This window comes from Fusarium pseudograminearum, chromosome 2, assembly GCF_000303195.2.
Source record: "Fusarium pseudograminearum CS3096 chromosome 2, whole genome shotgun sequence".
Taxonomy (NCBI): domain Eukaryota; kingdom Fungi; phylum Ascomycota; class Sordariomycetes; order Hypocreales; family Nectriaceae; genus Fusarium; species Fusarium pseudograminearum.
This window is the reverse complement of record NC_031952.1, coordinates 704,242-715,157: the sequence shown is the minus strand read 5'-3', so window position 1 is coordinate 715,157 and position 10,916 is coordinate 704,242. Positions and strand designations below refer to the sequence as shown.

Here is a 10,916-nt window from a genome sequence, read left to right as displayed (position 1 = left end):
TCGGGCCGTGTTGCTTAAGACTCTCTTGTTACCGAGCTATTATTTTAGTGACGGCTATAGAATTGTGATCTGCAAAACTAACTGTTTGAGACACGAGCTCTATCAACAAGATCATCAGCTCAAACCGAGCAAAAATGTTTTGATATTTTTCTTCTTTTTTTCTGATTGCTCACAGATGGTTTCAACTCAGCCACCAGAGTGCATAAAATCAACCAGAATAACCGCTAAATCCTATTGGTTCTCAAACAGGGGGGTTAAGACATCCTTGCAGACCGGATCATGGTTGGTTACATGTCAGTTCAGTGAGAGACTACTTTGCTTTTTAATGGCCTCACTGGCTACCCCATTAATTACGCTCCCAACCTTTTTTCTCAGCTGTACACAACACAAGTAATTTATCCAACTGTAGCTATTGGCTCGTTGCAAGAATTCTGCCTTTACTGCTTTTGGGTTTGAATACCGTGTCGCTACGACCGTTTTCGGGCCGCCTAGACCAATCTGATGGCTTGCTTGATGCCCGGGTTTGTTGTTCGTGATATTGGTGCCTGTGCCTTGCATGCCTGTGCCTGTTGATGTGAGACCGTCACTAAACAAGCCTTGCTCTCACACACCGTGGATGGATGATGTAGGATGAAAGCTGCTCCCTTAATCTTTGCAGGCTGGCCTCGATTCGCTGCGCTGCAGTGTCAGCTCCGACCTTCCGAGTTAGCTTGTAATGCCATACGGCACCTTGACTTGAATAAGCACCTTGAATAAGCACCTTGTCTTAGCTATAGCTGTATTGACCTTAGTAAAAATGTCTGTCACACCTCTTTAATATCGTCACTGTCCATCGTAGATTCCCGATTCTTCCCCTCTTCCCCAAATATCCGCTCTTTTTTTGTGTCTTGTTTTGTTTCCTTGATTCTGTCACCGATTATTGTTTACATGCCCGCGGCGACAGTTGCGCAAGATGAGTTCCTCACAAAGAGTCATCACAGACAGCAACAAGTCGCCCCTCATTCAAGTTTTATCGTTAATGTTTCTTGTCATATCAATTCTTGCGTGTATGGTTAGGACCGGCACCAAGCTGTACATGATCAAGACTGTGAGGACTGACGATATTCTTATCATTGTTGCAACTGTAAGACATCAGCCCCTCTCCATTATTACTCAAGCTTACCCGCATAGCTTCTTGCGGCTTGTCAAACAGCCACTGTTTTTAACGCGTGCGAGCACGGACTCGGCCAACATTTCGAGACTTTGAGCTCTGACAACAGAGATGTCTTCTTCAAGGTAATAACGGGATCCGGGTAACACAATGACATCAAAGCAATTGACAAATACAAACAGAGTCAATATGCGACAAATAGCATGTTCATCGCTTCACTCCTCTTTTGCAAATTGTCTGGTACAATGAGTCTTCGAATCATGGCGCCCAAGAACCAAAAATGGATCATCATCGTCTGCGAAGCCATCGTCGGTGTTTGGGGCGTCACAGCTCTTTTTGTCAACTTCTTTCAATGCAAACCGCCAGCGCCATGGATGTATGACGACAACGACAAATGCATCAATTTCACCGCTTTTTGGACATATTATTCGACCGCCAACATCATCACCGATCTTATTATTGTTATTATTATGGTTGAAAACGTGGTCAAGATCCAGACATCGTGGTCAAAAAAGATCTTGGTCATGAGTGTGTTCGGCAGCAGAATCCTGTACGTGTCTCACTCACCATCAATTGATCGACAGTTTTATTAACCGGGAACAATATAGTGTGACGCCCGCCATCGCAGCGCAGATCCATTACTCAAACAAGGCCTTCGCTTCCGACGATCACTCCTTCGCCATCTGGCCTGCCTCAATTACGATCCAATTAGTCCAATGCCTCGCGATTCTCACCGTCTGCCTACCCAACTTCAAACCCTTCCTCGACAGCCTCGAATCTGGTCAAATCCGCGTCGACGACCTCAGGCGACAAGGCAAATCGAGCAGCAACGGCTACCCGACCAACAAGCCAGACTACGCAGGGGGATACAAGAGCAATAACAAGACGGGGCACAGCAATCGGTCTCGCGCGCTTACAGGCGGTGGTGGATCGCGAGCGCAAAGAAGCGAGATACACGAGATGGAGGACTTTGCGACACGATCGAAGCCAAGACATGAACACGACAAGAGCTGGGATGGGCAAAGTCGATCGAGCCATTCAAGTCAAAAGATTCTGATCCAGCAAACGTGGCAGGTAGATGTAGAGAGCACGCATGAAGCGAGCCTGGCAAACCCCAGACAAACATGAATCATATTTCTTTTTTGTAGTATTTTATTTATGACAAGAGGCACTGATTGGGGGCCATTCGCTGTACCAATACGGAGTTGTAAAACATGTTTGTTCAATAAGATAAGAATTAAGTCAGCAATGACGGAAAAAAAGAAATGAAAAAGAAAAGAATTGCATGAATTTCCTCTGACCAACATGCATAACCAAACGCATCCAATGTCGTGTGAGAAAAGAGGAGACAGTAACTCTGACATGCAGGGGTCCAGACCATGTCTTGCTGATGTTTGCTTGCTTGCTCGGTAGCATATGAAAGTGATACATGACGAAGGAATGAATACACCAAAAAAAAGCTGACAGATACGTAATGTGTATTCACAAGCCACGACCGAATAGCTGGAAAGGGGCAAGTAACCCGAAATGATTAACTTTTGGTCTAAATCTTTGCTAAAGATCTGGTGGCTCTAGAGTTCCAGCACTCCCGGAACTTTGTCCATCCTGTTGAGTTCACGCCCCCTGTACCTTGGCAAGGAACTTTGCTGATGAAGCATGTGGCGTCAGTGCCGCTTATATGCGTCGTCTAATGCCGAGCTACCATCTCTCGATACAACTCTACGAAAGGAGAATACCATGATCTATGTAGATTGAGTTTACCGGGAGAATTTGACTGAGACATTTGTTCATGGAAGATCCCTTTCGCGGGGTGTTTCGTGGTAGAAAAAGAAAAATAATTGACACAAGCTTGTCTGATGTTGTGTCAGAATTCCATCCATTGACTTGCGATGGTCTGTAATTAATCACGCTAGAGGTACTGCAGAGAACAGGGTCCAGGGTCCCTTGAACAGGTAACCAAACGGGGGTATCGGAGTAGTCGCCGGATCAGCAAATGACACTCTGCCTAACTAACCGAAACCCGCAGGCGAAGGAAGCGATGTTACATCTGAAGAAAAGAGACCTACTAATTAGTGAGCTATTACCGGTAGGGTCACAGCATGGTCGGTATGAGCCTCTTGGTTGAGTGTTGGTGGCGTGCAAACACCCTCCCCTACACACCTTGAGCTTTTCTTTCCATCCAAGGGGTCGTTATTACTTACTGTGCCATTTCTGTACAGATGCTCCCTCTTTAGTTTATCAGTCTTGACATTCTTCTTTTCTCTTTTCCAAGGTGTTTCCCTTTTCTCTTATTCCCTAGTACTACCGTGGCTCTTTCTCTTTTCTTTTTCTTCCATCATATTCCCGAGATACTCTCTCCTTGACACGCACACCAACATCCATCATGGGGGACAGATCGAGCCCCAGCTTCGAGATGGGCAACAATGCCACGGTCAAAGCCGACAAGGACATCAAAGTCTCTACCACTGCAGAACCAGACTCCGGACGAAGCTCAACACTCAATTACCATGATAAAGATCAATTGGAGCGTATGGGAAAGAAGCAGGTCCTTCGCGTATGTCCCAATCTCTGCCACCATCGCTGGTCTGACTAACAATCGCAGCGCAACTTTGGCTTCTTGTCTATTCTAGGTTTCAGCTGCACCATCCTCATCACATGGGAAGCTATCCTCGTCCTCTTCGCCCAAGGTCTCAACAATGGCGGCACAGCCGGTCTCGTGTATAGTTTCATTGTCGTATGGATCGGCAACTTCAGTGTCTTTTCTACCATGTGCGAGCTGGTCTCAATGGCACCTACTTCTGGGGGACAATACCACTGGTACGACCCTCCTGTATCCCGAATTCGGTATCATCTGCTAACGTCGTGTTAGGGTCGCCATGATGGCACCGCGATCGTGTTCCAAATTCCTCAGCCATCTCACAGGCATGCTTACGGTCGGCGGCTGGCAAGGATCCGTATCCTCGAGTGCCCTTCTTACGGGAAACATGATCTTGGGAATGGCGACCATGAACAACGAGTCTTTCGAGCCTCAACTTTGGCAGGGAACACTTCTATTTTGGGCCATCTTCTTGTTTGCTGTCTTTATCAACACCCTCGTCAGCTCGGTGCTGCCCAAGTTTGAGGGTCTCATCTTGATCCTGCACATCCTTGGTTTCTTCGCCATTCTTATCCCGCTTGTCACTCTTGGGCCTCATGCTACTGCTTCCGATGTTTTCGGCACTTTTGTCAACAATGGCGGTTGGTCTACGAATGGTGTCTCGTTCATGGTTGGCATGATGGGAAATGCCTTTTCCTTTGTCGGCACTGATGCTGCCTTTCACGTATGTACTCTCCCAACATCTCCAGCCACTGCAATACTAACTATCTACAGATGTCCGAAGAAACCATCAACCCCTCCGTCGTCGTCCCCACCTCCATCCTCCTGAGCCTTTGTATCAACGGCAGCTGCGGTTTCGCCATGCTCATCGCCATGGTCTTTTGCATGGGCAACGTTGACGACGCCTTTGCTTCGGGTCCAGGCATGCTCGGGTTCCCCTACATGTACATCTTTGAGCAGGCGACCAACTCCCGAGCCGGTGCTACCGTCATGTCCGCCATCATCGTCATCCTGGCAAGTTGTGCGACCGTCGGTATGCTCGCCTCCACTTCCCGTGTCTTTTGGTCTTTTGCTCGTGACCGTGGTCTTCCTGGGTGGCGAACACTATCCAAAGTCAGTGATCGCACTACTGTCCCCGTCTACTCTGTTCTCTGCACCGCCGCTATCTCGGTTCTGTTGTCTCTTATCAATGTCGGGTCACCTGTGGCGTTCCAAAACGTTACCTCGCTTTCCATCTCCTGCCTTTACTCATCATACCTTATCGCCGCCGGCCTTCTTCTGTACCGTCGTCTCACCAAGGGCTTTGCTCTTCCTGGAACCACCGAGCTTCCGGCATTGGCCAACACCACGGGCGCCGAGCTTGTCTGGGGCCCCTTCCATCTTAAAGGTGCTCTCGGTATTGCCAACAATGTTTTTGCCATCTGCTACCTGATAGTTGTCGGCTTCTTCAGCTTCTTCCCTCCCATGGTGGACCCCACTGTTGACATGATGAACTACAGCGTTGTTGTTACTGGTGGTCTTGTCATTTTCAGTGTTGTGTACTATTTTGTCTGGGCGAGAAAGGAGTACAATGGACCAATTGTTGAGAATTAAGCCAATGTTTTGTTTTTGTATTTTTGTTCTGAACTTATTCTGCTTAGACGCTGTAGAGAAAAAAGAATATTCGTTACGACATTGAGTATATAGTCGATCGTCAATATCAGATGTTGCAGATAGCATGTTCAGAGTTAACTTTACTTTTTATTTTAACTACCTTGTCAATGGTAAATTCGAAACGTAACATGATTAGTTCTCTATCGTATTGAATTCAGGCGCCGGCCGGGCACGAACTGGAGTATATCCAAGACCGTCGTATAGCTATTGTTACCGCTAAAACCCATCCGTCGGACTATCTAACTAGACCTTTACAGGCTTTTGATGAGCCTTGGCGTATTCAGCCAATTTCTGCATGTCCTTGCCTGCACTTGTCCTTCCAAGTCTTCTAAGAGCCTTGACAGCAGGGCCGATAGTAGCCTCCCACGAGCACTGCTCTCTCTCCTGCGTCACTGACCATCCTACTAGTGTCTTCAAGTCTCCAGCATCTATGAGTACCTCGAGAGCTGTCGCCGCATGGTTGTCACCATCGTCGTTCCTAACCATGGGCTCTGCACATCTCTTCAACCACAGCTCCATCTTGTCATCATCGCTGAAAGCAGCTTCGATGTTCTTGAGCATGGATTCTTCCCGAGGTTTGTGACCTTCCTTTACTCGATCTGCGTTGATGTCGTTGAATATCTGTGCAATTTTCGATCGATCTACTGGACCGCCGTTGACTCTAGTTTGCTGGAGTCTGCTGACAAGAATACAAGTGTCATAGCCTAGCCCATAATGATCATAAGACTTGGCTACATCTGCACTCTCCCTAATCTTCTTCACGTAGTCGCGAAGGTGCTTCTCTACAGCCTCCTCGACAGGGACCTACAGAAGAACAATCAGTCGACGTTTAAGTTTGATATGCAATCGATGACTTACCCCGTCAGCAGCGTACTGCAGCATCTGCGCCACATCTATATCCATCATTGGGATACCCAGAGCCGACAAATGGGTTTGCACACGCTTTACAAGAGATTTCTCCGGTATCTCTTCAAATGTGTTTCGCTGATAGAAGGTGTAGGCAATGATAGGACGGACGAACAATTTGGAGATATCGTAGTTGTTGACATTGCCATAATCACCGTTGGGTCGGCTTTTCATAATGGCATCATGGTGTTTCTCGGACATCTGAAACGACTGACCGAGAAGCCATGCATCAACCTCGGCAAATTTGTCATCCAGATTCGCTTTTGCCTCATTGAGACGGGTTACCCATTTAAGATACTCTTCTGGGTTCCAGTCGTCTTCAACGGCCCAAGGCTCAGCGTCCTTCAGCCATCGATCGTATGCCTCGGAAGTCATTGTAAAGAAGTGTTTGCGGTGTTCTTGAACTGTGCGGGCAATTGGGGTTTGAGTAAAGTCTTGGAAGGAGGTGATATGACGGTTGATCTGGATTTGCAGTTGAATATTCAAAGAAATGGACTCATTAAGTAGTTCAGCGACATCGTCGCTTTGACTTGTACTTCTTGTGAGGTTGAAAGGTCTATTACATCATATTAGGCCGACCCCACATACATCCAAGACAGCGGCAGAGATATCTACGTGAATAGTAATCCAAATATTTGAGTTGTTTTTATAGAAACCAATCATTGATATGTCGATCTTCTCCTTGTGGCCACAGATGAGGTAACACGTCATTAGAATGTCTTAAGCATTGCCGCCTCGGAGAGACAATAACTCGACATCGGCGGTTATACGAAAAGGCCGAGGGCGGTGAATGTGAGACACTCCGAGACATAAGACTCGGGATCGTTATCATCCGTGTACTAAGTAATGTAGAGTTTCGACGAAGTTCCAGCTGTAGCCGCCTGGCGGGCATAATCTACTTCATATGATCCAAAAACAGCTTGCTGCATCGCAGCTGACTTCTCGTCATGATGTATGTCTTTGATGAACACGTTGCAATATCCTTCGCGAGCCACACAACACTGACAGTTTGTGATTGGGACATTATAAATCACACCAGAAACGTACCGTAAATATTATGAACCTGCCTTTCCAGTATCAAATCTCCCAGCCCTGAGATTTGTCGACCTCCATCTCTGCCTGCAAAAACCTACACACAGCTACCCAGGAAGTTGGCTCCTCTCATCATCTTACATACTTAACCTGCAACACCACTATACCAAGTAACCATGTCAAGCTACTACCGATATGGTAATTTCGACGGCATCAACGGAGCGACTGCCAGCGAAATGGCCCAGTCTCGCATTGACGCCCAGACTGACTCCATCCGCAGACCCGGAGTCAAGATCGACGTCATGAGTGACGAAGAGTGGAATAGACGTCTACAAGCAAGTGAAGAGCGCAGACGCAAGAAAGAAGCTCAAATTCAACTGGAAATGGAACAGCAGCATGCAACAGCCAAAGAGGCGGCCATCAAGATTCTCGCTCCGTACATGGCCACGGTCAATGGCCAGAGGGAGTACCAGGCGAAGCTTGCAAAGAAGCTCAAGGCTTATCACGAGAAGCCAGCTGGTGACAAAACCTCTGCCCAAGAGTGGAGAGAAGCATACGCCGAGGTTGGTCGCTTGCTGGCTGGTGTTCTTGTGGCGTTTCACTTCCAGCTGGACAAGCACAACGGTAATAACGTGCAAGGTCCTGGCTGGGGCAAGTTCTCCGACGTTGGATTGGAGCCTGACATGCCGCAGAATGCTGCACTTGGGGCTTACCTTGCACACCGACGTGTGCCCGTCAGTGATGACGAAGTCAAGTATCTGGAAAGTCTAATTGAGAGAAAAGTTAGCTATACACCCCTTGCAATATGAGACACGAATAATGTTACTAATTTTCCTTTGTTATTCAACAGGTGGACCTTCCAATCTTTATCATCGCTGCCTCTGAGGACAACTTGAAGAGGATTTCTCAAACAGAGGGGTCCTCGCTCTCCGCACCCAAGGCACTGTTGGAGTTTCTCATACAAGATGACTTGATGCGAGAGGAAATAACTGAGCTATTCCTCGAGGACGACACTGAGTAGATAATTTGTGAAGAATGATACTTTGACATTGACAAAAACATCCCGTTCATATCATCCCTGTTAGCAAGAATTTACTCTCTTAATGATCGTTTATGAAGGTTCAAGCTTACAGTCAATGCTCAATCAAAATTTTATATTGAAAAGGCTGAAATAGAGATTTTTGTAAAGACAACTGTGACTGTCTTTATTCCTCCAACTTACTTGAAGGCAATGTATTGAACGCTGGATAAAGGTAGTGAAATGGTTATGTAGGGTAAGTTGTGTATGAAGCACATCACGTGCCTGATCATGTGAGCTGTTATACACATATAACAGTCACTCTTATCCATAGACATTTAACTTAAATATTTCACCAATTATTCTTTAATCGCTCTCATATGTTAATTATATGGATGATTTATGCTGGAGCCTACAGCACTTTGTCATCTATTACCATCAGCGTTGTCCGAAGTGAGTATTAGGTTTTGTTCGTTATTCCCGAGGGACGTACCGTTAAAAACGCTCATGTTAGCTAATACTCCGCTTTTCTGACGATGAGTCAAACGGGGTGGCTTAGCATTGGGGCTTAGCTCAAGCGTCGACCAAGATATAGTCTGATATCGCGCTCATTCCATGTCTACTGTCAACCCTGAACCATTATTGAATAATCATATTTCCGAGTATGGATGTCAAATTTTTAAATGACGAGCTGACTGCTCTCCTATCGCAACATTTCCAAATAGTCGCTACGCACTCTCAGCGTCAAGACCAATGGTATAAGCGGTCATACCAGTCATTTACCTCCCAGCACGGCGACCGCAAGCCATTGATCCTGGTTCCGCACACTTCCAAGGAGGAATGGATTCCTCATTTACGCCAATTCGCATCGTCACTTGGAAAGAAATTGGAGATAGCCAGACGTGAGTCAAGGGCTTTTGACAACATCCCCGAGTCTAAGCTGTTCTCGGATAACGTTCTTGATGAAGCACATACAAGACCACTATGTCTGGCTATCACAGATTCGAAACCATTGTCACCAGATATGATGCAAATGTCTTGGTGGACAACAAAGATTCAACACCCTGACGATAAAGCACGACGCTTGAAGGGAATCAAAGCACTCATTGCCTGTGGGCAAGTGGACTCACTAATCCGTCTTGCATTATTGCCCGGCGTGCATCCAGAACAGGCCTCACATATCAAACCCTACCAATGGGAGTCACTCAACAGCGGATGGCATACAGCTGTTGACAAGATTATCGTCATCATGCTGTTTCTTGGCATCACGGGGACTTTTGCAGAAGACTTGGTAGAAAAAGATGGTTACAAGTATTGGGCACCGGTGGCATTCTTCACTTACAAATCACCCCTCACGGCCTATATCGACGCTTTCGGTGGTAAAATACCCAGCAGCGAGCACGAAAGACGGCAACAAATGACACATTGCATTGAGGCATTGGTTGCAACACAGTCATGGGCTTTGAGTACTGGCTATACTATCAACTGGGGCGAACGGATCATGGATAATTTCCTATACATGTTAGGTTTTGAGGCTTGGAATCGGAGCAGAGAGGGTGAAGGATATCTCGGATGTGATTTGAACAAAACAAAGACTGCTAAGTCGCTTCAAGGAGTGGGCTACGATGAGGAGGATATTTCAACAAAGTCTGATGAGGGAAGCACGAAGAAGCCCATCGACCCCCTCAAGTTGAGGGATCCTAAGCGAGAGGCGGTACCGGAGCCTATCGAGGAAGAAAGACGAGAGATGGATGCGCTCGCCGTGTTAGAATCGATCGAGGCAGACTATGGGCGGAAACGAAGTACAAAATACATCAGCAAGAACAAATGATTCGCGATTAGGTCAGTTATTAGTCAAACTTTATTCAGGATATTATAAAATATCTAGCAGTTCTGATGATCTCTTCAATGTGTCGATACGCTCAACACAAACTCGGTGCCTCATTAAAATGATCGACCATGCTCCGTGACAGCGTTCTGGTTGTCGACAACGATATAGTCAACACCAACAATCAGTCTCATAGACTCCATATCAATAAAGTTAAGCTCATCAGGCTGAATCACGTCTCTATAAAACGCATCAGCTCCCATGGCTGCAAAGGTCTCCATATTCTGGACCCAAAATTGCGCAGCGCCATCAAATTCAAGTACGGGAGCAGCACCCGGAACCCGGACCAGGTCACGATACTGGGGAGTGGAGTGATACTTGGATCAAGGGTTAGCAAGTCGTGGGTAAAGATGGCTGGAGTAGGGTACTTACCTGAGAGTACTTGTAAACGCCCTGACGAAGATGAAAGTCTCCGGCTGTCTTGGTGTGGTTGTTGGCCCAGTATGCGCTAAACTTCTTAGGTGTGATGTCCTTCTTGTGGTTGTAGAAGAGCTGGATGTGATACATGCGCTCGAGATTCTTGGTGCATGTTGCCTTGTAGGTGAAGGGGCAGCACTCTTCTGCAGTTGCAGGTTGAGGGACGTAGTCTGTTCGAGGCTTGTTGATGCTCTTGGCAGCAGAGGCCAGAGGAAGAATAGTAAAGAGGAAATTGGCAAACTTCATATTGGCAGGG

General features: G+C 46.8%; 6 protein-coding genes across 6 annotated transcripts; 4 read left to right on the top strand and 2 right to left on the bottom strand.

Moving 5' to 3' along the window:
* Nucleotides 1-952: 952 nt before the first annotated feature.
* On the top strand, nucleotides 953-2,278 carry FPSE_09591 (uncharacterized protein; the record flags this gene model as incomplete). The annotated part of the gene is made up of 4 exons (XM_009262708.1): nucleotides 953-1,123; nucleotides 1,171-1,275; nucleotides 1,333-1,700; nucleotides 1,759-2,278. The coding sequence occupies 4 exons, from the start codon at nucleotides 953-955 to the stop codon at nucleotides 2,276-2,278; spliced, it is 1,164 nt and encodes a 387-aa protein (XP_009260983.1).
* Nucleotides 2,279-3,533: 1,255 nt separating this feature from the next.
* Nucleotides 3,534-5,339, top strand: FPSE_09592 (uncharacterized protein; the record flags this gene model as incomplete). Its single annotated transcript, XM_009262709.1, has 4 exons — nucleotides 3,534-3,704; nucleotides 3,753-3,967; nucleotides 4,020-4,470; nucleotides 4,521-5,339. 4 exons carry the CDS (start codon nucleotides 3,534-3,536, stop codon nucleotides 5,337-5,339), a joined length of 1,656 nt encoding a protein of 551 aa, XP_009260984.1.
* A 303-nt stretch (nucleotides 5,340-5,642) lies between these two features.
* Nucleotides 5,643-6,680, bottom strand: FPSE_09593 (uncharacterized protein; the record flags this gene model as incomplete). Its single annotated transcript, XM_009262710.1, has 2 exons — nucleotides 5,643-6,203; nucleotides 6,258-6,680. 2 exons carry the CDS (start codon nucleotides 6,678-6,680, stop codon nucleotides 5,643-5,645), a joined length of 984 nt encoding a protein of 327 aa, XP_009260985.1.
* An 833-nt stretch (nucleotides 6,681-7,513) lies between these two features.
* FPSE_09594 (uncharacterized protein) lies at nucleotides 7,514-8,358 on the top strand (the record flags this gene model as incomplete). Its single annotated transcript, XM_009262711.1, has 2 exons — nucleotides 7,514-8,119; nucleotides 8,188-8,358. The coding sequence occupies 2 exons, from the start codon at nucleotides 7,514-7,516 to the stop codon at nucleotides 8,356-8,358; spliced, it is 777 nt and encodes a 258-aa protein (XP_009260986.1).
* Nucleotides 8,359-9,019: 661 nt separating this feature from the next.
* FPSE_09595 (uncharacterized protein) lies at nucleotides 9,020-10,186 on the top strand (the record flags this gene model as incomplete). The annotated part of the gene is made up of 1 exon (XM_009262712.1): nucleotides 9,020-10,186. The coding sequence occupies one exon, from the start codon at nucleotides 9,020-9,022 to the stop codon at nucleotides 10,184-10,186; it is 1,167 nt and encodes a 388-aa protein (XP_009260987.1).
* Nucleotides 10,187-10,299: 113 nt separating this feature from the next.
* FPSE_09596 (uncharacterized protein) lies at nucleotides 10,300-10,906 on the bottom strand (the record flags this gene model as incomplete). The annotated part of the gene is made up of 2 exons (XM_009262713.1): nucleotides 10,300-10,560; nucleotides 10,616-10,906. The coding sequence occupies 2 exons, from the start codon at nucleotides 10,904-10,906 to the stop codon at nucleotides 10,300-10,302; spliced, it is 552 nt and encodes a 183-aa protein (XP_009260988.1).
* Between the last annotated feature and the right edge of the window lie 10 nt (nucleotides 10,907-10,916).